Raw genomic sequence first — 26,776 nt, 5'->3', positions numbered from 1 at the left:
GAGCTTAATCTCCATGAGGGGCAGTGAATTGTGCATTCAATCAAATTAGTGAAAGCAGGCTGATTAACTTAAGACAGTGCTGCAAAGTTCTGATGCCTGAAATGTACTGTGAGAAGAAATGACTGAATACGCTGGCAACATAGCCCATAGAACACTTGCACAGAGCAGAATAACAGAGTAATAAAACTGTTAGTGAGACTTTGTAAAAAACAAAACAGTCAGATCTTTATGAATAGTTCTAGCTGAAGATCCATTATCACTCACCAAGGTGAATAAAAGGGAAACATGCAAATGTCTAATGAGCTGGAAATTGCTATTCAGGCTCAGGAAAGGCATTTTTTGTGCACTAGCTGACCGTTCCATTCATTTTCCTTTTTATTTCAAATTTTCTCCATTGTCACAGTGCCCTAGTTCCTGTTGACTCTCTTCTACAAACTACTGACGTGTGTACAGTGTTCATGCTTCCAGATGTCCTTACTTATCAGCATAAACACGTGGGGTAAACAGCATACTTTTTACCATCTTTTCCCCAAGACATACCAAGTTTTGCCATCTGGTACTTCTACCAGTTTTTTAAGAAATTCTGCAAGTGAATCAAAAGGAATGGAAAAAAACGTTTTAAAACAGTAATTGCAAATTAAGGATTCTGCTTTAAAAATAAGCAACAGCAGTGATCGCAGAAAACTTCAGTGACAGCTCGAGGAAAAGTACTGTTACCTGCTAAAAAAGAAATTGATGCACTCTTGAACACTACTGCTGTGTGTGTTGTTCTCCAGAACTTGGGAGGTACATCAGAAAAACAAGCTCGGTGTACATCAGAAGTGACCCTCAGCAGCAGCTTAACAGTACTAACACCTCAGAATCTAATCTGCCAAAAAGCAATGGAGCACACTTAACGAGCATTAAATATAAATGTGTGCCATGCCGTTCAGCTTAATACACAGTTTCAGCTTAACAGAAAGCAATAGAGTACACTTAACAAGCACCACCAAGTACAAAATCGAATGCGTGCCATGCCGTTCAGCTTAATACACAGTTTCAGCTTAACAGAAAGCAATGGAGCACACTTAACAAGCAGTCAAGCACTAAGTACAAAATCAGATGTGTGCTGTCATGCCGTTCAGCTTAATGCACAGTTTCAGCTTAACGGAAAGCAATGGAGCACACTCAAACAAGCAGTAAGTACAAAATCAAATGCGTGCCATGCCGTTCAGCTTACTACACAGTTTTAGCTTAACGAAAAGCAATGGAGCACACTTAACGAGCACTAAGTAAACTCAACTGCTTAATGGAATGCAAAACAATTGAGAACACTTAACGAGCAGTAACTACAAATATGTGCCACATCGTTCAGCTTAATACATACAGTTTCAGCTTAACAGAACTAAAGAACTAAGTAAAAATACAAATCTGCTGGAAAGCAATGGAGCAGAAGCACACTTAATGAGCACCAAGTACAAATGTTCAGCTTAATACACAGAGTTTCACCTTAAAAAAACTAACTTTTCTCTTGAGCTAAAGAACCAAGTACAAATATGCTGTTTCTTGATTTCTGTCTTGCACATAAGACAAATAAACCTTGCAGTCCTTATCTAGATGAAGAAAGATGTGCTGCTGTGTGCACTGCAGATTCTGCAGCAAGTTAAATTATGGCTGGTCAAGTTAAATTATGGCTCATAATTCTAGCAGGCTGTCAAAGCTGATGTCATCACACATGCCCTGCATGTGATGTCGTCAGGGAACAAATTAATTAAAAAAAAAAAAAAAAAAAAAAACAGGGAAATTCAGAAATTAAAGGGGCCACTTGGGAATTTGTGGCATCCCAATATTTTGCCCTCAAAACCGGTATTTACCGAGGAATTCGGTATGGTTGAAAGGTATGGTCTCCTCCCTGAGGCCTTGTCTTAACCTTTGTGTTTTGGAGGAAGTCAAGACTTTTGTCCTTCCAGTTGTTCTCATGGGTTGCCATTATTCTGGACATGTTGGTTTGAAAAAATAGATCCAGGAGCTTCAAAATCTCATTCCCCCAATGAATCAGAATGTCTTAGAAGAAGCATCTGAGTTGAGAGCTACACTAGCCCCTCTACCCATTGTTGTCTGTCACCACAGAAGCATCTTCCTGGCTGGAAGAAGATTGTTTTCAGGAGTAGGTAGTCCAAAGTGTGTGGTGAGCCACAGAGTGTAGCCTCCTCATATGTCTCAGAAAGGAAGGTAATCCTCCCCACTCATCAGGCACATCAGACCTTCTTTCACCAAGGTGCAGTTGCTGTCCACACCAGCAACTTTTCCATGGTTCATAGGTTAGTACCTGGCTAACTGTCCTTTTGGGACATTTTAAGCCTAGCCAGTTACCTGATGTGATAAACCCTGCACCTCATGTCTGTAATTTAAACACCTAAACCATCATACCAACCTCCCACCTCTTAAAGAGGAATTAAACTCTGTACCCTTGCCATAATAGTCATCAGCAAAAACCCACTCTACTAACCAAGATGTTTTGCATCAACAAACAAGGAGTATCCCTACTCTCTCTGTTGGCAGGCCATGGCAATATGAGAATGGGCTTCATCCCTAAACTGCCTTCTTATTGCTAGTCAGATATATGGAGAAACCAGCTCTTAAGCAATTTGGCTCATTCAGTTCCCTCTAATGCAGGAGAAGTGGTCTCTCAACTTGTCTGTTATGTGGAAGTTGTTCATTTCTATAGTAAGCTTCATTGGGTTTGAATCCTCGGCTTATACTAAGTGCAGCAACTTTTCATGTATTCCTACTTTGACAGGGTATTCCCAAGATGCATTTATTCAGAAATGGCTTCTGGGACTTTTGTACACTTTCTACATTTCCTCTGATCCCTGAAGTGCCTTCAGAAGGTGAGACTTTGTGGTCCAAGATCATTTTTGTGACCCCATATCAACCCTAGGTTTATTTGCCCTGTTGTGGTTTATCTTCTGGAGCAACCTCAGCATCTGAAGCCTTGAAGAACACACTTTTCTTAAAACACCCTTACTGAATTATCATTTGTGACGCAGGCAAATTTACATCTATACAAAAGTAATCAAATTGTATTAGCAAATTAATATTAACAAACATTATACTCTACATGTATTTGTATATATCATATAACCGAAGGAACACTACATAAATTATTCAATTCCTGCCCCTTTTTTAAAGCAGACGCATCTTTATTAAACCGCCACTTATGACTTAGGCAGTCAAGCATTTATATAAATGAAAACAAACCGCACCAATACAATCCTGGTTGCAAGCATTTTACATCACAAACCATACTAACACAATCCCAGTTGCAAACACGATACATCACTTATAATTTCCCCAGTCTTTCTCAATAAAACATTATGTAGCTCATTTAAGTCCTGCTGCCTTTTAAACCTCATTCCTCCTCTGTATGTTTTGATCTAACATTTCCCACTTTTTTGTATGTAGCTTGCTCCTACCCTTTTTTAAGGATCTCAGTTCCAGTTATTTTATCTCTATTACTATATTCACTGCTTCTAATATAGTTGGTTTAGATTTTGATTTCCATTTTCTCGTAATTGCTTTTTTGGCAGCCACCATAATTAGACTCAGCAGGGCCTTACCATGCCTTAAAAATTCTGATTCTGTATCATTACACTGAAAAATCATCTCCCTCGTCAGACCAGTCTGCTTACCTAGCATCTCTGACAGTGCATCCCTCAGGCAATCCTTAAAGTCTGCCAGTTCACCATACTCCCAGAAAATATATTCCCAATTACCACTTTCTTCCCCGTCACATTTCCAACATTTGCTGTCTGCCTGAGTAAAAATTCTCTGGAGTCTTCTTGGGGTATAAAAATATCTATGTAAACATTTCCAAGCAAAAATCCTTAATCCTCTAGATTTTGTTGCCTATTTGGGAGACATGCAAATATTCTCCCATTGTTTCTTTGTGATTTCCTATCCCATCCCTCTTCCCAATCCTTTCTAACCTCCTTTGATTGATTCTTGTAATTATCGTGCAGTATTTTACATGCTGTACTAATTATTCCTTTTTTAATGGCAGCTTCTCTTCTATATTCTGCTAGAAACTCTACCAGTGCTGGTCTTTCATTTAGGACCCCCTAGTTCTTTCTCTTTGTGTATACTCTGATATCAGTCCTTGAGAGGGAAGGCAATCTCTAACCTGCAGTCCAAATAAATTGTTGACCTATTCCCTTTCTATTACCTTTCCCTCTCTAGTTATTTGCTCCCAATACCTTGGTTCCTTTGCCAGTTTTCTCCAATAAATTCCATCCCCCTCTTACCTAGTGTCTATATCCCTAATTGCAATAATACCTATCGGCAGAATCTCCTTTTTCCATTCCTGTGTTGGCTTGGTTTTTACCATGCTTCCTGCTACTTTATGGATATAATATTGTTTATGATTATTGTTATTCTCATTAAAGACCTGCATCCAAAATCCCAGTTTGTCCTTGTTTCTTGAGCATATCCCTGTTTCAACAGCATCCCTTTCCAGTTTGAGTTAGTTTTCTGCTTGTGTTATGTATAGGAGCCTTAGCTGTGCAGCTCTGAAATGCCCTTTCAAACTGGGTAATCCCAATCCACCCTGTTCTCCTAGAAGAATCATCTTATCACACTCAACTCTTGCCATCTCCTCCTCCCAGTTTAAGTCCTTCAGCTCTTTATTAATTGCTATCCACAACTTATCATCTGATTGATAAAAAATATCCCAAAAATACACTCAGTAGGCAGTCACTGGAAACAAACTCCAACTTTTAATGGTGCTTCTGGTACCCCGGCCAACAGCTTGAAGGCTGTTTGCCGAGGTACCAGAAGCACTACTAAAAGTTGGAGTTTGTTTCCAAAGACTGCCCCCTGAGTGTATTTTTTGGATATTTCATGTTACTGTGTGTTTGGATTTGATAAATAAATATGCCTGACCTGTGTAAGACTAAAGGGACTAAAAACATTTTGACTGCTTGTATCTTACTATCCATATCCGTATAACAAAGCTTCCATTTTCTCAGTTTTTGCATTATCTTTTTTTTTTTTAGTCTCTTCCCACATATCCTTGGCTGCCATACCAGAATCATTTGTAATCCATACTCCTAAATACTTCATTTTATCATATCTACATATATATGGAGGTTGCTGAACCAATTCATGTATGGGTACACAATTTACCACTACTGCCTTTGTTTTAGCTTCATTCATTTTGTATCTCAAAAAGATTTGAAACTATCTCAAAATGTTCCACAAGACTGTAATATCTCTTTCTGGTTTGTCAGGTATAAAATAATATCATCTGCAAATAGGGCCAACTTTTTTTGACTACCATACCAATTATATCCTTGAATTTCTGAGTCCCGTATTTCTTTGCTAGTGGTTCTAAATGTAATGCAAATAAGAAAGGGGAAAGAGGACAACCCTGCCTGGTTCCTCTGCTCAAGCAGAAATTATCAGAGAACCCCCACTTTAATTTTTGCCTCTGATTCCTCATATGTCCTCCTAATCATCTTTATATTTTTTTCAGGAAATACAAATGCTTCCATTGCCCTGCTCATAAAGTCCCAGCTTACTCTGTCAAATGCTTTCTCTGCATCAAGACCCACCAACAGCAATGGTATTCTGCTTCCTTCTGGATCATCAGTGTTCTGTTAATGTTATCAAATGTTTGCCTCCCCTCCACAAAACCACATCGATTCATATCTATCAGTGTTGGCATTACTTTTGTCATTCTTTTAGCCATTGTAGACACGAACACTTTATAGTCATGGTTTAGTATTGAAATGGGCCTTTATGATGCTGGATGTGATGGATCTTTACCCTGTTTAGGTATTACAGCTACCACTGCTTTCTTCCTGGATGTTGGTACTTCTCCTTTTAACACACTGTTAAACAAAACTTTTCAGATCTTTCATCATTTTTCCCTCCTAGCTTCTGAACTTCCACAGGAATACCATCTGTTCTTGGGGACTTTCCTGTATATTAGTTATACATCACAATTTTATCTCATCTTCTCCTATCCTAACCATTAGTAATTGAGCCTCATCTACCCCTGAGCTTAGCATATTTAATTCATCCATAAACGTTTCCATTTGTATATTTTTATTGATTTCCATATTTCTGTGCTTTATACAGACTTTTATACAATTTCTGAAATATCTGTAGTACCTCTGCAGGACCTCATGTTACCTTCCTTGTTATAGGCTCCCTAAGCTTGGCGACAGCCCTTTCTACTTTCTGTTACTTGAGCGGTTGTGCTAAAAGTTTTTGTGCTCTAAAGTTGCAATCAAAATTCAGTTGCTTAACATTAATCTTTCTCAACTCATGTAAATTATCAAGGTAATCCCTTATTTTCTTCTTAGCATTCTGCAGTTGACCTTAAGAACACTCTTGACATTGCTGACAGAGCACCTGTATTCCTACAGGGGACTGCATAGTTTCTCCAGTTTCAGTGATGCCCAGGAAACCTGTCACTGAAGGGGTGGTCCTGCCAGATCCTGCCTTCCCTTTAGTGATCTAGTAAGGAAGACTTAGCATGAGTAAGTAAGCTTTTTCTGTTCAGATTATGAACAGGGCCTTCACTCTGTTAACAGCACTAGTCCCTGGAAATCTTGATTAGTTGTCCAGGAAGTTTAACTTAGGGTTATATTATTCTTCTTTAAAGCTCATTAAGCAGCCATATCCATTTTCCATTATGAGACTCATTCCTTGTCCTTGGCTTCCCTAAGAGACTGTAAGGCTTTCTGGAGAGGCACTTTTTTTTTTATCAACTTGGGGATCCTTCTCTTTAGTTTATGCCAGAGAAGATGGCCCTTCCACCTTTTGAACCATTTGCATTAGAGTTCCAAAGTCTTGGTCCGGCGTCGGTTGCTGTCGCTTCTTCCCTGACGTCAGTGTGCCAGGGGTATATAAGATGCATCCGATGCCATTTTCTTCAGTCTTTCTTGCCGTGCGGTGCCCGAATCAAAAGCAGTTCGCAAGTGCCGGTTTTTCCAAGTCGGATTTCAGATCCGAAGTCTTCAATAAAGCTAAGTACCCCGTTGGGGAAACTTTTTTCTTGCCCCAGACCGATGCCAGAAAAAGTTAATAATTGTATTTCTTGTGGGAAGCAAATACCTCATAAGGACTTACTCTTACTGTATTCCATGCCTAGGCCCTGATCACGACATCACTAGTTGTCGGTTTTGTGCTAGATTTAACAAACGCACTATAAAACAACGTTTGAGTTTGCTTTGCACTACTTTGGCCGAAGGTTCAATTATACAATGCCGTCGGAAAAAACGACGACCGCAATTCATAAAAAACGCAAAGACAAGGATAAAGACAGGCATCCGAGGTCCAAAACCGACGACGAAGCCTCTTCTAGGCAGGTTCGCCGGTTCTCAGTGAGGCGCTTTTGCAGCCTCTGACACCCGCTACCTCAGAGCCACAGGCTGCCTCCGACTCCCATGTGGAGACAACTAGGCCTCTGGAAACTCAAGGTATTGGGCCTATGGAAACTAATCCCTCAGATGGGTCCGGAGCCGCTGAGCAGGCATCTGCTTCTGAGGGTGTTTTCAGACCTTCACAACTTACCATTAAAGCAACATCCAAGACAAAAACACCATTAAAGACAAAGAAGCAAGTGCAGCATTCTCCTGGACAGTCCTCCTTGCCTAAGAAACAGATGCTCAAAATGGCTGAAGACCTCATTACTCTACTCGGGGGTTCCCATCCCCCTCCTGAGAAAAGGCCTAGGCAGGATACAGACTATGATTCCTCTGATCAGGTTTCCATTTCCTCCGATTCCTCTTCAGACCAGGGATACTCTCTACCCCCCCCAATGAGGACACTGATGCTGAAGAAATCTATCTCTTCAGCCTCTCCTCCTGGGGATTACTCTTTTGGGGAAACTTTACATACCATGAGGGAGCATTTCCATTGGGAAAGTCAGGATTATTCAGAATCCAAGAAAAGGTTCAGGGACTTCCTTTTATTGCCTCAGCACAGGCCCCTTGCTATTCCGCCTGTGTTAGATATTGTGGATGATGTGTTCTCTGAATCCAGCTTATCTCCTGATTCTTCACCCCCTGCACCAGCCAAGCCAGATAGGTATTATAGAGTCCCTGACTCTCACAAGTTTCTTTATAAAAACCCTTCTGCTGACCCAGAAACCATTTCCCAGGGTCCCAAAGGGGTTAAGGCTTCCATTGCAAAAAATCCAGTCCCCTCTGTCAGAGATTCTAGCGTTGGATAGATGGGGGAAGAAAGTTTACACTTCTGCAACTTTAGCAGTAAGGGCTTTAAATTGCCAGTTTCACATGCTTAAGTACCAACAATATTTAATGGCTCAGTTAAAACAGAAAATGCTTACAAGCTCAGAAGCTCCTGACTATAAAGAAATGCAGGATTTATTGCATGCAGTTGAACAGGTGGGAAAACATACTCTGCAATGTGGTTTTGATTCTTTATAAGCCTCTTGTAGAGCCACAGTTACAGGTTCTGTGATTCGAAGACATGCTTGGTTAAAAGAACAGAGTTTACCTGATCATGTTAAGGCAAACTTATTGGATGCTCCTTTACAGCATGATACCTTGTTTGGTGTTAAGGCAGAAGAGGTGTTAAAGAAAATGGAGGATAAAGCTAAATCTATGCAAACAGTCAAAGATTTCTTACAGGTACAGCCACCTCGATTTAGCAGAAATTGGCCTACAAAGAATTGGTCCTTTCCAGTGTCAGACAGGCCACAGAGAGACAGATACAGACGCCCAAGAGGCAGATCTCAACCCCAAGGCTCTAACAGACAATGACAGTGGGGTACCTCAACCCCAAAAGGAGGTGAGGACAAGTCTCAACCTTACAGGAAACAGTCCCAATGACTTCCCCCTTTGCATGCCAAGCACTTCCCTTTTGGCAGCCCCCTTAGGGGTGAAACTAGCATTTTTTTCTCAAAATTGGCAAACAATCACCCAAGACCAATGGGTTCTGAATATTGTCTCAAGGTTACAGGTTCCACTTTCACACTTTACCAAGGCTACCAAACCTGCCACAAAATCAATGGGTAGAGGCTCAAAAACAAATTTCAGCCCTCATGGACATGAGCTATTCAAAAAGTACCACAGCAGGAACAAGGGCAAGGATTTTACTCAAGACTCTTCCTGGTCCACAGAAAGGACAAAGCCAAGCCTGGAGACCCATACTAGACCTTTCTACTCTAAATACTTAACTGGATGTTCCGAAATTCAAAATGTTGACACTACAGCAGCTTCTTCCCATGCTGGGCAAGAAGGCTTGGCTTGTTACTTTGGACCTCAAAGAGGCATACCTGCATGTCCCTATCGGACAAGATTGCAGAAGATACCTCAGATTCAAAGCTGGTACAATGCACTACCAATTCTCTGCACTGCCCTTTGGCTTATCTACTGCGCCCAGGGTATTTACAAAGTGCCTGGCACTAGTAATTGCATTTTGCAGACAAAAAGGAATTCAAATATATCCATACCTGGATGACTGCCTCATTCAAGCAGAGAGAAAGGACATTCTTCTAAAGCATCTGGCATTTGTAAAAAGGTTGCTAATTTCTCTAGGGTACACAGTAAACGAAAAGAAGTCAAAACTAGTGCCCTCACAACAGATAATATTCCTGGGTGCCAGCTTAAATACAATGGCCCAGATGGCTTATCTCATGCCAGACAAACAAGAACAACTGACACAATATTTTCAATTGCTGGCAAAAAAGTCCCATCTCCCTGCAAGAAAAATTCTGCAGGCCCTGGAATTCATGGCATCCTGCATACTACTAATTCCATATGCCAGACTGCATATGAGGAAATTGCAGTGGTACCTAAAAAGTGTTTGGACTCAACACTGTCACAGTTTAGAAACAGTAATACCAATAATTCCCTGCCTACAACAGGAGTTTCGATGGTGGGCACAGGCATGTCACCTCAACAAGGGTCAGCCTTTCACTCTACCCACAGCCAGGCAGACTCTAACAGATGCTTCGGATTATGCCTCGGGAGCACACATGGCAGGAAAATGTATTCAGGGCAAGTGGACCACAGACCAAATGCATCTTCACATCAATCAAAAAGAGATGTTGGCTGTTCAAAATGCCCTAACAGCTTTCAAGGACCTTCTCCATCCAGGACAATTATTATTAAAGACAGACAACACCACAGTAATGTGGTACATAAACAAGCAAGGGGGCACTCATTCTTATCCCCTATGCAGGCAAGCCATGACCTTGTGGAACATAGCTCTAACTTATCAAGTTCATCTGCAAGCACAATTCCTGCCAGGAAAGAAAAATACTCTGGCAGATGATCTAAGCAGAAATATCATGGACCCTCACGAATGAAAATTGAATCCACAAATCTTCAGCATGGTAACGCAAAAATGGGGGTGCCCAGACATAGATCTTTTTGCCTCCCCACTGAATTGCCAACTACAAAAATTCTGCACAAGGACTTACCACACACAAGCAGGGAAAGTGGATGCTCTTTTGTTCAGCTGGAAAAGCCTAAAAGTTTATGCCTTCCCACCACTGCCTCTACTTTCAAAGGTACTCCTAAAAGCCAGACAAGAAAAACCACAGATGATCCTGATTGCTCCAGACTGGCCACGCCAGCACTGGTACCCAATCTTAAAGAACTTAGCTCAAGGCCCACCATGGATTTTGCCTCAAATTTCGCACCTTCTGACTCAACAAAACAATCAGATCCTGCACAGTCAGCTCAAAACCCTAAACCTGGCTGCATGGCAGATTCATTAGTCAAACAGGCAACACCTCTCTCTAAGGCTGTTATGGGTGTCATTTTGGAGGCCAGGAGGCCTAGCACCAGGAAATCTTACTCAGAAAAATGGAAGAGATTCTGTGCCTGGGATTCTGTGCCTGGAACCAGGCTCAAAGCCTTGACCCTCTTGTCCCAAACATTCCTCAGATTTTACAATACTTAACTGAGATGCTGGACAAAGGCCTATCCTTCTCATCAATTAAGATCCACGCCTCTGCCATTTCAGCACATTATAACACAGATCCTCCTTTATTCTCTCATCCCTTGCTAAAGCAGTACCTCAGAGGGGCTAAAAACATAAGACCACCCCAGAGAGCACCAACACCAACTTGGGACCTCAACTTTGTTTTGGAAAAACTGACCTTGCCACCTTTTGAGCCAGCCAATCTAAAATTTTTATCATGGAAATCAGCTCTGCTCCTGGCAGTAACTTCAGCACGAAGAGTCTCAAAGCTACAGGCATTAATGGCAGTGGAACCTTTTATAATATTTCATCAGGACAGGGTTTCTTTAAGGACAAACCCTACCTTTATGCCAAAGGTGGTATCTAGTGTAGCCCTTAACCAAGCCATCCATTTGCCAACTTTTTATCCAAACCCCCAGAATAAAGGGGAGAAACTTTGGACATACACAGGCAGCTATGCTTCTACTTGGACAAAACAAAAGCTTTCAGGAAAACAGAGCAACTGTTTGTAGCATATGCTGCAGGATCACAGGGCAAGGCTGTCTCAAAGTAGACTATTTCCAAATGGATAGGGCACTGTATTTGTTACTGCTACACACAGCATGGAAAATCAGTCCCTAATAACATTAGGCCACATTCTACCAGAGCAACAGCCACTTCAGCAGCCTTTCTCAGAGGAGTACCAACCAAGGAAATTTTGGAGGCTGCAACTTGGAGTTCAGTGCACACCTTTACCAAGCATTGCCACTTGCCTCTTTACTCTAAATCCAGAGCAGGATTTGCCACTGCAGTTCTGCAGAGCCTCATAGCCAATCCTAACTCTTTATAGGCCAACCACCCAACCTTAGCTTTGGGATTCTACCCAAGTGTAATGACTGCAGCAGTGTAACATGATGAACATAGTACAGTTTTGTACCTACCATAAATGTAGATGTTCGAGTGTTCACATTGCTGCAGTCAAGGTTACCTTCCCTCCATTCCCTCTGTCCTAGCTGGACTTATCTATACCTTTCTATCCTATACAACCTTGGTGGTGTATTTTCTTGTAACTGAAGGTATTGTTTTTATTTTTTATATATGTTTTATTAGCAATATGTATTGCCTACCTACTTGGGGGCACCTGACATCTGGGGCAAGAAAAACTGAAGAAAATGTCATCGGATGCATCTTATATACCCCTGGTGCACTGATGTCAGGGAAGAAGCGACAGCAACCGACGCCGGATCAAGACTTTGGAACTCTGGCCGACTCCGGGACCGCCTGACGGCAGGATAACCCAAGTATGATTGCAGCAGTGTGAACACTCGAGCATCTACATTTATGGTAGGTACAAAACTGTACTTTTTTAGCTCTAGAACATGACTTGAGTGTGGATTTATAACATTTCTTTCAGCAGATTTATTTATTTACATTCATTAATTAGGGTAGAGCACTGATCAGTAAGAACTGTTTTGTCAAACTTGACAAATCTGAAAGAAAGATTATGTTAAGAGTACCAAAGACAATGGAATCAGCTGTAACTCCACACTATGATGTTATAACTGATTCATAAAGAGATGCAAAGGCGTTCCAGATTTATACAGTGGCTATCCAAATTTAGAGATAACAGTCTGGATCAAAGATTTTGGATTATGCAGGAAGCAAGGATGGTTCTTGCAGGTTATCAGACTATCTGAGGAAAGCATTGGAAAGGGACACGGTTGCATTCATTAGAACTTCTCTTGCCCTAGGGGCAGAAATCCCAAATCCCTTAAATCCTGTATCTGAGATTACAGAAGAGTTTACTAATTTTTTGTACCAGGTATCCTAGATTTGCATAGAAAACCTAGATTACCACCTATCCTCTGAATGAGTGGCTGTCTTCATTGCTGTGGAAACCCTGCAAGAAAGTGATGTATAAAGGATCCTGAGTTTACACTGAGTAGGATTACACCTCCAACATGAGGAGGAGAGGGAAGTTTGTACCAGCAATTTAGTTATGTAGCGTAAGGAATATTAATTTCCTGTTAATTTATCCAATATATTTTAAAGTATTTTTCCAAATGGAAACAGACAACTTTTTGACTTCCAGGAAGTTCTAGAGGCAGTAGAGAATTGGGAAGTACATACAGTAATATAGCAAATCCAGCAGAGACTTGATGATTAGGATACACCAAATGAGAAATGTTTACCTAGAATGGGTGGGGGGTGGTAATACTAATCTGTTTTCCTATTTAAGCAGAAGTTGTAGCAACAGAAAAAAGCACGTTCAACAAAGCGTATCTAACTTGGCTTCTTACACTATCATTTGCTTCAGCATCCAAGGAAAGTTTCAGTGGAGGAACAGGGAGTGAAACATCAGTTGGACCTCTTAGATGAGCTGTAAGAAGCATAACAACATACATGCTTTCTTTTTCCTTTTAGTGACACTGACAGTAAGCTTCTATTGGGGTGGAGCACTTTTGGAGTGGGTGGATGTTGATGATTGGGCTGAGGTTGCGTTATCATATACTTAATATGATATGGTTCCATATAATTAAGGTTTGAATTATACATATCTTTAAAGAGGAAGAAATAGAAACCAAGTGGGCAGCAGCACTAATGATTTCATACCTGTTAGTTTATTACTCCTTTTCCAAAAAACAGGCTACCCAATGAAAACAGGAAAGGCTTTGATATTAACAGAGCTTTTATTTGCAGAGATAAATGTTTCACAGTATTTTTTTTTATCATTTTAATGTCAAATAGGCCAATTATTCACAAGCTTTTTTTTTCCAGGTGGATCCCCAAAGGCGCGTTCAGATTGACTGGTTGGTCATCAGCTCTATCCCTTGACTGCTTTCTCCTCCCAGTACCTCCTGAGAGAAGGGAAAGATGCTGTGAAATCACTGGTGCCACTTGTATTATCCCCTAACTGAGGTTGTCATTATTGATTCAAGAAGTAGTCATAGATCAGTTCAGGAGTCATGTGTGTTGAACAACGCACCAGGACCTTTACCTAAGTCATGCCCCTCCCCCCAACATGCTCACATTATTATCCTTTAGGTTGGGTGGACTATGGGGCATTCCCTGTGCAGACATGCCTGTTCTGGGCCCTAGAGCATCATTGCTTCCTTGGCCATCCTTTCCCACATTCCTGGGTTATTGATCTCCTCATGCCATGGATTCCACTGGGAATCAACAAAAGATCTGTCCACACCTACGTTAGTGCCCCCCCCCCCCGAATGAGCATAAAAAAACTTGTCTGAGCATTGCATATTAAGAAGGCATTTAAGTGATCAGCTGAATCAACTGATATATATATATATATATATATATATATATATATTTTTTTTTTTTGTGATTGCATAGAGTCTAGACTTGTACTGTGCCCAAGCCTGCATTGAGATGGCAGAATTCAACTCTTCATTTCAAAACTACAACATCTGGTTACAGCAAGTCAGATGCCTGAAGACACCAGTTGAGTTGATTTGTGCAGATGAGAGTTGCCAGTCCTATGGGCCCCACTGCAAACAGCTAGCCAAGCAAATCGCGTGAGTATGGTATTTAAATTATCCTTATACATTTCAAATTTGGCTGTACTGCACATTAAAAATGGTATTATAGATTGTATTTAATAATATATAATGTATTTAATAATATATAATGTATAATGTATACTGTGTGTGTAAATTAGAGATACCAGCTCTCAGTTTTGTATAAACTTCTACGTACAAGCTTTCAAATATTCTAATTAGGTATACTCATAACATTACCCCTGAGTCATCTCTTTCAGTCTTTTTTCTCCATTATTTTGTTGTAATCGGTCATAGTAATTACACATTGTACTAAATTTTTCCATCAGTATTGACTATTTTTAGAAATCCCTTGCCTTGGTAAATAGTAACCTAATGTGATGGTCAATGTCTGTTATATACAAAACTATTAAAATTGTTTAGTTACTGCAAATGTCCTAAGAAAATATACCTAGACTGCACAAAAATTGGCATACATTTCATTGAGTTAGTATATTAAATGAAGATCTTATCTGAGTGAATTGCCAACTCCATTCCAGTGTAGAGAATGCGTTTTCAAAATGCATTTGACATGACTGGTCCCAAATGAAATGTCAGCTCTTAACACACAATGCTTAACTAAATAGTAATAAACCCCCAAGTCTATCATTCCTTGTTCTGTCCATTTGCAATGGTGACTGTCACCCTGAACTTTGATCACTTCTCAGGAGAAAAAAAAAATCCTTGACGTTGTTAATTGTAATTTGTTATAAGTTTTGTACTGATCTCATGATAGAACTTGTATTAGGAAATGATGGCGTCTCTTAAATCATTCCAGTGATGACGGAGCATTACTTCACTCTATTTCTGCCACCTGTGAGGCTTGAACTCTTCTCCTCACATACCAGGAAAAGTAAAACACTACCTTCCATGGCTCACCTCTGAAGTTTTGGGACTGCATGGCTCATGAGGCATGTTTATTGCAGTGAGCGTTGTGAAACCCTGCAAAGGCAGGAAGCACTGGAGAAGTACATCTTTGCTGCACATTTGAAATTAAACACACAATCACAGAAGCAAGCCATGAACCACTGTAGTCCCTAGCACTTTGGCACGATCTAGGGGAATGAAATCATGAAGAAGATATGCTTCTTAAATGACGTTTCATTAGATAATTAATTTGCCAGTTAGAAACTTAAAGTAACAGTCAGACAGCTAACTTTAATATAATCCTACTTTTATTTCTTTGTCAATGACGCCATTTCTAAAAAAAAAAAAAAAAAAAAAAATTACATTACAAGTGAGAAAACTGGGCCCCAAAGATAAAACTTTTCATAATTGCAATTGATTTGTCTGCAAACAAAAAAAAATAACCAATCAACTGCCCACCCATTGTAATAAATAATTCACTTTATTACATTAAACATATCTGATAATCTGGTATGAGCTTCATATATGTTCATGTTTTTTTCTTTCCCAACTAACATCTTCCAGTCATAACATCACTATTATTTAATGTTGTAGTCCATGAAAGCAGGGTGTTGATCCAGGGAGTAGGGAAAGGGAGGAAAAGTGAAAAATGGAAAAGAAAGGAAGAAATGCTAAGAAGCGAGGATGGTGAAAGTGATTACATTGTACTACTTGCGTTGTACACTGTGACTGTGCAAGTTTAAAGGTCAAAGCAATAAATGAATGGATGACTGCATGTACATGTGAATCTATATTGACTTAAGGATACATTCAAAAATGTATACCAAAAATAATCAGTATACCAAATATGCTGTTTTATTTTTTATGTTAAATATTGCCAGGCAAGTTGCATATTCAATCTAATTATGGGTCTGGCGTCTAGGATTTATTAACCCCACAAGGTAATGATTGACAGCCTAAGACTGTGAATTTAGATGCTGGCAGTTTCCTCTGATGAATAAAATGGGCTTCCAGTGTCAGTGAACTTAAGGGGTTATTTTTCACATCCTTGAAGTGTTTTAGCTTTTAGTCAGTGTATCATTAGGATGTTACAGCTACATACTGTACCATTCACATCCCTGGAAGATCTGCACTCAGACCCTGTATTTTTTTAATTAATTGAAAATTTACCTGACCTAAACACAAAGGGAGAGGTGCAACAAGCATGATAACTAATATATTTCCTAGTGTACAGTTGTGTGCTTGGTCGAATGTTAGGCAGTATTTCTGCTATATTCAAAACATTTTATAATAAAGGGTGAAGGGTTTATTACGTAAAATAATTTTCAGCTGACTAGCAACCATCAGATAATTTCAGTTATTCATAATTGTGTTGTGAAACGTGTCTGACAAATGTGTAATTTCTAGCAAAGTATACTGTGTCTTTTTTTCTGGATGTATTGTCCATATTCATTACACTGTTATGCATACTGTGAGAGGTTCTCAGCATGCCAGGTCCAAGCTATTCAAAAAAGCTTTCTGAAAAAGTTCCATCTCATGCCCTGTCTCTGTTAATATCTTAAGGAATAACAAGAACAGCTTAATCTTCAATGGTGTATCTGCAAGTCCTAATGTATTGTGTTAAAGGCAGAGACTTAAGTGGAATCATCACTAGATGAATATAGGCAGGCTCTGTCACAAACCATCATGCAGTATGCCTAGGCAGCCTTAACAGCAAACACGTGTGTCCATGCACACATAAGGCTAAGGCCAAGCTGAGGCTAACTCATGGCATCCCTAAGGCATGGTCACTGCTGCTTACCTAGCCAGCCAGGAAGAGGCAGCAACAATGGTAAACAGCACCCCCACCCTCCCAAGAGTGTAAGTGAGCAGGCCGGTAGCCTGCATATTCTGTCACTCCACAAACAGTTTAACATCCATGCCTCTGTCTGAATCTTTGTTGCTCTGTAAGATGGAGAGAAGAACTTGCACTTTTCATGCTGGCATTCTCTTCACACCTTTGATTAGTGATGGTTAAAAAGGCAGCATTCTCACTGGTAATTCTGAAAGGCAGTAAACTTGAGATACTTTCAGAAATTGTCAGATAGTAAGCTACAATTATTATGACTGGAGGAATGAAGCCAGTAGTAAACCGAAGGCGAATAGAATTAGTCTTAGTACCTGCAGCCTAAAAAAAAAAGAATGAAGCCAGTAGTAAACAGAAGGCGGATAGAATTAGTCTTAGTGCCTGCAGCCTAAAAAAAAAAAAGTTGTTTGTTGATGGTTTATGTGTGTCAAGTTGCTGCATTCATGAAAAAACATGCTATACAAAATACTCATGACTAGAAGGTCAGTCTATTAGGACATAAGCAAAAAAGGTAAAAGAGAATGAAAAATTACTTTTTACATCAGGCAAAGGACAGGGGCAACATATTTAAGAACAGTGGTTGAAGATGCATGGCACTTCCTTCTGGTGACTGTAAATCATAGCTTAATTTATACTAAGGGTTCTTTACGGCGTCTGGTACTGTATAATGCTGAAATGTACAAGTGAATGATATTTTTCCTGACAGCACAAATCACATGAATATACAGCTGATGAGAAACCTGAACATGTCAAATATAGACTGGCACACTTCAAAACGCACTACTCTGAGAACAAGAAAATCATTTGTGTCTGCCACATACAGCTAGAATTTGAGCTGACACAAGATGAAATAATCTTTCATTCTAATGCAGCTAGAAAAAAGGGTCATTTGTACAGGAGTAGTGTCTGTGTTGTTTAAAAAGCATTCTAACAAATAACCAGATGTTACAGTCCTTCCTCTCTTCCCAGTACAGGTTGGCAACACTTACTTGCATTGAAATGAATGAGAAATATCTAAATGTAATTACTGCCTTCATTTCTCTAAACCCTTTGTATTGGTTATGGATGTTGTATCGATCACCTGTGAGATTTCTTTTGATCTGTTCCTGTAAGCAGTGGCATAACCATCTCATTTGGCACTTGGTTCTACTCCATAATGTGGTGACCCTCAACACTAAGTTGAGGAGCAAAAAAAAGTCACTTCAGTGTTACACTCCCCTCCCTTCTGTAAGGGGGCTGCCTGATCCTAATGCCTATACCCACACATCTTAATGCCCTCATGCTGTAAATGATAGCACAAACAAAAAGGGTCCCTTCTTCGAATCAGCACTTTTCTAAGTCTTACAGTCCTACATCTGCATTCTTATTGTCATTATGCTCTGTTGTCCCTCAGAGGACATGTGAAGAGTGAAAATTAAAATAAAAAAACAGATCTGACGACCTTTCGTCCTCCAACACTTGGTGTCCCACACTACCTGCTCTTCTGTCTGTAAGCTATGGCTTCTGTGGGAAAATGACTTCACTCTTGGGTTTCAAGACCATTAAAAGTGAAATATTTTGACAGGCAGGTGTTAATTCCTTTGGCAAACCAAAAAAAAAAAAAAAATAGTATATTCATATTCCACTAGGGAATACCAGTTCATCATATACATTGTGTTTTTTTCTCTCTGTTTAGACAATTAGATTTCAGTCTTGGACAATTACTTCCTTTTACCCCAGGTGAGACTGTTGATTCAGGAAGGGTCTTGCAGTAAAAAATATCTTTTGTATGAAATTTAATTTGTAAATTCTAGCTGTGTACTTCAGGATTCTGTAGTTTCCAGAGTACCACTGGGTGGCACAGTGGTTTGGTGGCCAAGGCATCTGCTAGGGTTCATGCATGACTTTTTGTTGAGTTTGTGTTCCGCATCTGCAAGTTGTTTACACACATGAAACATGGGCGGCAAAATGGTGCAGTGGTTAGCTTTATCACCTCACAGCAAGAGGTTCTCTGGTTTGATTCATGGCTGAAGTGCCTTCTGTGTGGAGTCTGCATGTTCTCCCTCCATTCCCTTGGGTTTCCTCCAGTTTCCTGCTACATTCCAAAGACATGCATCTGCAGCATTTCTCCCCAAGCCTCCACTGAAAATGGGCTCTGTCCCAGTCGGACTTTTTTGGTAAACAAATGTTTTAAAAATAAATTAATTAATTAAAACTGCAGTTGAACTGGCTGTGTTAAACTTGTCTGTCTTCATACATTTATACATTAGCTCTGGTTTTGATGGTGCAGATCACGGCTGAAGATTCTGCAGTGGACAAGTTTACTTACCTCATTAATAGTTAAGTAAGCTTAAGAAAAGAAAGGAAACTAACATCCATAATGATCCACTGTTCTGTCTTCCTTTCCATTAATGGCGTTGCACCAAAAACAGCAGCAGCCATAATATTATTAGTCTCAGCAGGAACTAAAATTGCACTACTTTTTAGTGTATTCTATATGTATCACCTGGCACTGGGTCTAATGTGGATGTTTTAGTGTTTCTCTACACAGAGCAAGATACACTCACCCTCAGAAGCATCAATGATCCATATGTAAGTGTCAGGTCAGACTCAGTCCACTTGTTTTTTTGTTTCCTTTATTGTATAGAACCATCATACCTCTCAACTTCTATGGCAAGAAATCTGGACAAAGCCTAAAATAATTTGGGGGGTGGGACAAAGCCCCCAAAATACAGACAGATTTTAAACATTTCTCATAAAATTACAGTTGCTGTAATATCAGGATTTGTGTTAGCATGCATTTTCTGAAGGAAATGGTCTAAAACTCAAATTTATGTCATTATTTAGTGACTTCAGTCTTTAGTGATTTGCCAGAAAACCACAAATTTTATGAGGATTTGGGAACTTATGTGGACAGTGACCTAACTTTTGACCATGTGTCTATTTAAAAAAGTGTCATTTGTAAGAAAGTCCTATATTTCACAGATTATAAGCAAAGGGATTGTATCTGGATCTAAGGATGTAATTCCTCCTCTACACAACCCTTATTAGGCCAGCCACTGAATATAATGACCTCTTTGGCATGTATCTGTCCAGACACAAGCAGCAACTGGAATGCCCACAGAGGTACTTTACTAAAAGGATGCAAGGTGTAAAGAACATGTCCTGCATGAACCAACTCAAAGCCCTGACACTATTCTCGTATCCTACAGACTGCTAAGAGGTGACCTGAGTCTGGCATACAAGGCATTTGTGAACCCATTACTGATGGATTTACTGCATATCAGAAAGTTAAATAGCATCAGAAGTACTCAGTCTAGGGATCTATACCTTTTCTGCAACATCAACAGAACAGTTTAGAAGGACAAGGTATATCTCACAGAGGATACCGCTGCTTTGGAACAGACTCCCCATCCACGTAAAGCAAAGCTCATCCCTGTCCATATTCAAGTGCAACTAAGATCTGTGAATGAGAATCAGGAGATTTACTCCAGGACTGCCCCTTGTACCACTGATGGACAGAAACCGCTCCTAAATGCTTTATCCCCATGCCTGTCCCCTCATATAGTCTGTGGTATGCTCGCTCTTATTCTCATTAGGCGTAATATGTAATTACAGCCCATGGAATGGATAAAGCCAGTCTATAACAAAATGAGATAGGTTATTTCAAGCATGAATTGAGAAGCTGGCTAAGCTTAATTGGCACACAAGGGCAGCTAGCGTAGTAGTTACCTATAAACTGTAGGAACAGACTAAAAATATGAGAGGAAAATCTGAACAGTTGAAAGGTGTGAGAACCATGTTTTCAGTTGCAAACCATTTTGAACTGTTAAGTTATTAGTTTCGGTTAGTGTTTCTGTCGAGCTTTTATCTTTGATGCAGTTTGATATGTCTGTTATTTGGCACATTTTACCTTTTCAGCATTATTATTATTTTCTTTTCTTTGATATCAACATTCTCTTTTCTAGAATAATGATATAACTCACTGCTGAATAAGTCTTGTTTCAACACAGGATTACAAATCAGGGGAGTTTGAGTGCAAAAGATTTAAAATAGAGCTTTACAGGTCCTGTCAGGGCTTCAAGCTTAATGTCTGATGAAGTTTCCTTTTTTAATATTCGTTCACAAGGAGTGCTGTTGTGTGTCATAATGGCAAATTTCAGAGTCAAAAGTTTTGATAAACTGAAACCACAGAAAAATGTATTCTTTAACAGCTCTAACCTGAACCAGAGAGGCTGAAATAATAATTCTTGTGCAGAACTTGAATAAATGTGTTAATATGTAGTTTCCTTTTTAACCATTTTCTTGCCATGGTAGTTTGCAGAGGGCGCAACCCATATTGACTCTGAGAAGCAGTTGCAGGGGGAAATCCTCAGGCACCGTATTTCATTCCAGCAGAGCTCATTTACAATAAGTCCTGGAATTTAATGCAGCCTTTTAAGTTGCTTTATTCAGAAAAGATGCTTGTCCAGCTGCATGCACAAGGTGCTGACTTGTCACTTTTCATGCCTGCATGCATGTAATAGGATCATAGGAGATTACCAGGCTAATAGCCTTGGGGACCTTACAAGCTTAGCCATGTTATACTCTTGTTTCCTTATAGACCAGGAGATAGTCTATATTTGCACCCAAATCTGTGATCATTACCACTGGCCCCTCTCAAGGAGGGACACAGGTGCAACCCCGGGGGTAAATTTGCTGTTTTCTGTCGAGTTGTCCAAGTTACTGTTAAATAGGGTCATAGAGGAACTCTGTTTAACATGAATTGAAAGTTTATTCCAGATGAGTGGCAACCTCTGGGAGACATATCTGTCACTCCAGCATGTCCTGTTTATGTCATAGGCTAGGCTAAGGTCCCTAGATTGAGTGAGTATTGTCCCATTTGAGCTGCGGATGTGTAACAATTCCATTAGGGCAGGGTCTGAGACTGCTGCTTAGGCCAGGCACAAGTTGCCTGTACAGTGACGTTAACTTTAGGACATAAACCAAAAATAAAATGTCACTGTCAGAAATGAAGCCTCCTCTGTATCAATACAAGTATGCAAGTGTAAGTGAAACAAACAAATTCAGCAACACAGCACAGAGCAAAATAAAAACTTTAATGTAGAAAAATAAAAATGCGGTGCAGGTCAGTAAGCGCTTTCACATGGATCCACAATGCTTCTTCAGACTTGTTACCAGTTACATTAAAGTTTTTATTTCGCTCTGTGCTGTGTTGCTTAATTTGTTTGTTTCACTTAAACTTGCAACTTTAGGACATGTGCAGAAGACCCTGATTTTTCTTAGTGAGAAACCTCTAAGGTCTCTCCAGTTGCTGCAGGTATCTGTGAGGTATATACAAAAAGGAGCGTTGTACTCTATTATTGGTCTGATGAAGAATGAGTACAGGGGTGTTGTAACCTCCTTCGCTCTGGATGTTATGCCTTTACTTCTGAGATTTGCAACATAGAAGGCCTTCCTCACCACTGTGGACACATGCTGATCAAAGTTGAGGCAGCTGTCAACCTGTGTTCCCAAGTCTCTTGCCACTGGTTTGAACTTGGGGTGTTATAGTTGATATTTTAAACTGCAGGAACATCCCCCTTGCTGAATGGGTTGATAATGCATTTTTTGCATTGAGTTTAGGACCATGGCTTTGCACCAATCATTTGTCTGCGTAAGCCTATTTAGTAGTATGTTGACATCGTTCAGGGATTTGGTGACTGCCCCCCCCAGTTTGCAGTCGTTAGCAAACTTCGTCATTCACAGACCATCTACTTTTGCCTGAATTTCTGAAAAATAGATCCAAACAGTAGAGGACCCAGCACTGATCCCTGTGGAACTCCACTGGTGACATGTCTGCTGGTAGAGGTGGAATCCCCAACTTTGTCTGTGTATGTTCTGTCAGTGAGCCAGTTGGCTACCCACCTAACGACGTATGGGTTGATCCCAAGCTGGTTGAGTTTCACAATGATGCCAGTGTGGGGGATTATCTCAAAGTCCTTGGCTAAGTCAAGGTAGGCCATATGCACTGATTTGCCTTCATCCAGGGCTTTGGTGACATTCTCGAAGAAGTCCACTAGACTTAACAGGCACTGATCTTCCCTTGACAAAACCAAACTGGGTCAGGTCAAGAGATTGAAGGTCTCCTATGTCGTTGTTAAGGTCAATGATGATTTTCTCCATGGCCTTGCAAATAAGGCTGGTTAGGCTTATGGGTCTACAGTTCCAAGGGTCAGTTGATGGACCCCTTTTATGTAAGATGATGGTTGCTGTTTTCTATCCGGCTGGAACAAAGCCAGGGCTTAGGCTGTGGTTGAAGAAGGTACTCAATGGTTCCATCAACTCATGTTTTAGACCATTTAGGATGCAACCTGGGATATTGTCAGGGCCCATAGATGCTGAGTTTTTAGCATTGGAGAGCGTGGTTATGATCTGTTCTTTGGAGATACTAGGTGGAAGGCTGGTGATAGGTAAGCTATGGGGTGTGATTGGTGGGGACAGGCGGGTGAAGTTTTCACTGCACCTATATGCTAGCAGGTTCAGTGTGGGTAGTACCACCCACTACTAACTCTGTGCAAATCTGGGCCTTCCCATTTAGATTTCGGATATAGCTAAAGAATGCCTTAATGGTTATCCTTGGCTGTGGATGCTAATTTCGGTTTGTAGTTAGCTTTAGAGGATTTTACAAAATGTCTAATTTGCCTGGTCAAGCTGTGGAGGGTGTTTTTCCACTGCTGAGACAGTTCTCCCTTGCTTTTGGACAGCATTTTCTTCCTCTTATTGCATAGTCTATTTATGCTGGATGTCCACCAGGGTGGCTTGTTTTCCCTGAGGACCTTGTTTTGATCCTTTCAGGTATGGCTGAATCAGTACATTTGTATAGGTGTTCATACAGGGCATTGGTGTATAAATCGTTATGGGCATCCTTGTCATCAGTGGAGATGGGGGGGGGAGTTGAAACTATTAAATACCATCACTTAGGAGGTTATAGTTTGCTTTGGAGAAGTTTTTTAACATGATTACTCCTGATGGGGGTCAAGTATGATTGTTACTTCGATACTGATTTCTCATCAGATTTTACCAGGGAGGGGCCCACACAAGGGGGTGGGGGGTGCAGTGATCTCCATGTTGGTGAGTACCAGGTCGAGGCACAAAGACCTTTGTGCCTCTTATGGGGGTGCAAACTATCTGCATCAGGGTATTTGAGTTAACAAAGTCCAGGAACTTTTGGGCGCACATGTTTATACTTGTATAGGATTCCCAACTGATGGAAGGATAGTCAAAGTCACCCATAACCAGAGTGTTTGGCTGTATTGTGAGTGACTCAGGTAGGTCCAGGTAGGCAATGTAGTTATCATGGTGTAACTAACAGTGACGTGGGGAGGGTCTTACCTACAGTTAGCTGTGGTTGGAGTAACTCTAGGAGGTCATTCTGTCTAACCAGTCTTGTGGTGTATTTATCTTTGATGAAAATTAATACTTCTCCACCTTTGGTTCTTCCATGTTCATTTTGAGGTCTGAAAATGTGGAAGGCATTGTAACCTTGCATGGCCTTGTATTTGTATTCCAGATCTGACCTGTTTTAAAGTTATGTCCATGTCTGTTACTGTATTGCCTGATAGCTCTTTATGTAATTGTATTTGTATTCTGTATTTCTAACTGTATGTGTGTGTGTATCAACTTGTAAATTGTATGTGGAGCTTTTCTCCCTGGGCCTTCACTGAAAATGGCCTCTCCTAGGCCCAGTGGACCTTCCCAGTAAACAAATGCAATAAATAAATAATAACTTTCTTTGGCTTTGAACCATATCTCAGTAACTGCACAAACATCAACATATTCCAGAGTAAGAGGTGCTTTCATTGAGTGCAGTTTCTGATTTAGACTTCTAGCATTAAGCAGCAAAACTTTGAGTTTGTCTTTAGATTATATTTTTGTGTCTAGAATGTTGTTCTTGTGACATTGCCTAAAAAGGCACTATGGGGGAGGCAAGTACCTTTGCCAGTAACCAAAAGCCAAGAGGCGACAGGTGAAGTCCATCTCTGACAAAGCAGCATGTTCTATCTAAAATATCATCCCAGGCTGACAGGTACTGGATCCCTGGATTGACACCAGAAGCTAAGCCTATTGATAAAATCAATCATTTTTCGTCTGTATTGTAAGATCATCCTAGGTGAAGGTAGAATGTTACTTAAGGCTAGGGAAATATCTGCCTGGGGCACATAATCAGAGAGCTCAGTGATGTACCTCTTCATATGGTCCAGTGAGGTACGTCTCAGTTCGTTCACTCCAACATCGACTTTGACAGAGTTATAACAGTACTTGTTGAGAGACTTGAGTCCGTGTGTGATTTGGTGGATGCTATCACCTGACATTCAGCTAACTGTGACCTTCTTGTCCAACCTGGTGAGTGGGACATCTGTGTGTCTCATGATGGAGTCGCCTTTGACCAATGGAATGCTGATATGGCACCCTGTGTGGTCACATGCATACATACAGGGAGAAAAAACATATGGGTATTTTCCAGAAAAGTAAATAATGAGGTCAACCTTAACAGTCATAACAAACTGGCTAGCTGATGTTACTATCCTGTTGTGTGAACACAGCTCTTTTCTCTGTAATTACATTGCAATTCTCACTCGTGCAACTTCCTCTGGCCATTTGTGCAATAAATTGCAACTTTATACAAAGGTTTGCAATAATGTCTTGTTTATTTTTTTAGATTGCATATAAGGTTGATACATTTTAATGTCTGTACAGTTTAGTTGAAGAACATAAGTAAAAATGTTAATGCAATTTTGTTTGTCAGAAGCGTATTTAAAGCATTCCAGTCTCTTCAGTTAGATCCTTCTCCACAGTCCTTAAGAAAAAAAGGTCCCCTTTTCCTTCAGACTCTGTTTTGCAGGACGTGGGTTTAGCTTCTGTTTCCCAAGTTTTTACCGCATATAATTGGGAATATGACTCAGATGGCTATCTTAACAATTAAATGAAATTACCATTAAACCCAAGACCTTTCCACTGGGAAACTTTAACTGTCCATCAATAAACCTGGATGACCCACTGTTAGTGATAGACATGCACAGTGCTTCCTTGACATTATAATTGCTAATTCTCATTCACAAATAGTTAACTGTCGTACTAGGGGCCCCCGATATCATTGAGCTAGTCCTCACAAGTATGGCCACTTCTTGCACAGCTCCATATGTATCATCATGTTTTGTTAAATCAGCCCATAATTTAGTGACCTTGTTCTTAAAGACTGGTGGTACTTCCCCTGTAAATATCTCTGTCTTTAAAGACTTCCCAAAAGCAAATGTTCTTCAGTTACTTAAGTTAAATAAATTCGTCTGTAATCCTCCTCTAAAGGATCCTTTTTATAAAGCTGCTACCTACTCCTCTTACTTGTATTGATAAGGCAGACCTATCTGCAGGAAATATAATGAGAAGTTTAAAAACAAGCCTCTGTGATGGAATAACCTTATAAATAAATTGCATAAGAGAAGGAAACTACTTAATGCTTTTAAGAGGCCTTATTCTACCTACTTTATTAGTACACCTAAGCAAGCTAGCAAAGAACCTAAGGGAACCACTAGGAAGCCCATAGCTGAGTATGAACTTAAAGCAGCCC

The 26,776-nt window shown here is 40.2% G+C and overlaps 1 protein-coding gene across 1 annotated transcript in view; it reads left to right on the top strand.

Moving 5' to 3' along the window:
- RNF213 (ring finger protein 213) overlaps window positions 1–26,776 on the top strand; it is a gene marked incomplete in the record, with an annotated part of 2,890,576 nt that overhangs the window by 2,008,088 nt on the left and 855,712 nt on the right. Inside the window, 1 exon segment of the mRNA XM_044069632.1 lies at window positions 14,275–14,456. Coding sequence (XP_043925567.1) covers window positions 14,275–14,456 — 182 coding nt within the window.

This window comes from Protopterus annectens, chromosome 4.part0 (assembly GCF_019279795.1).
Source record: "Protopterus annectens isolate FY-2018-M chromosome 4.part0, PAN1.0, whole genome shotgun sequence".
Lineage (NCBI taxonomy): Eukaryota > Metazoa > Chordata > Ceratodontiformes > Protopteridae > Protopterus > Protopterus annectens.
The sequence above is the reverse complement of the archived record's forward strand: the minus strand, read 5'-3'. Positions and strand labels throughout refer to the sequence as shown.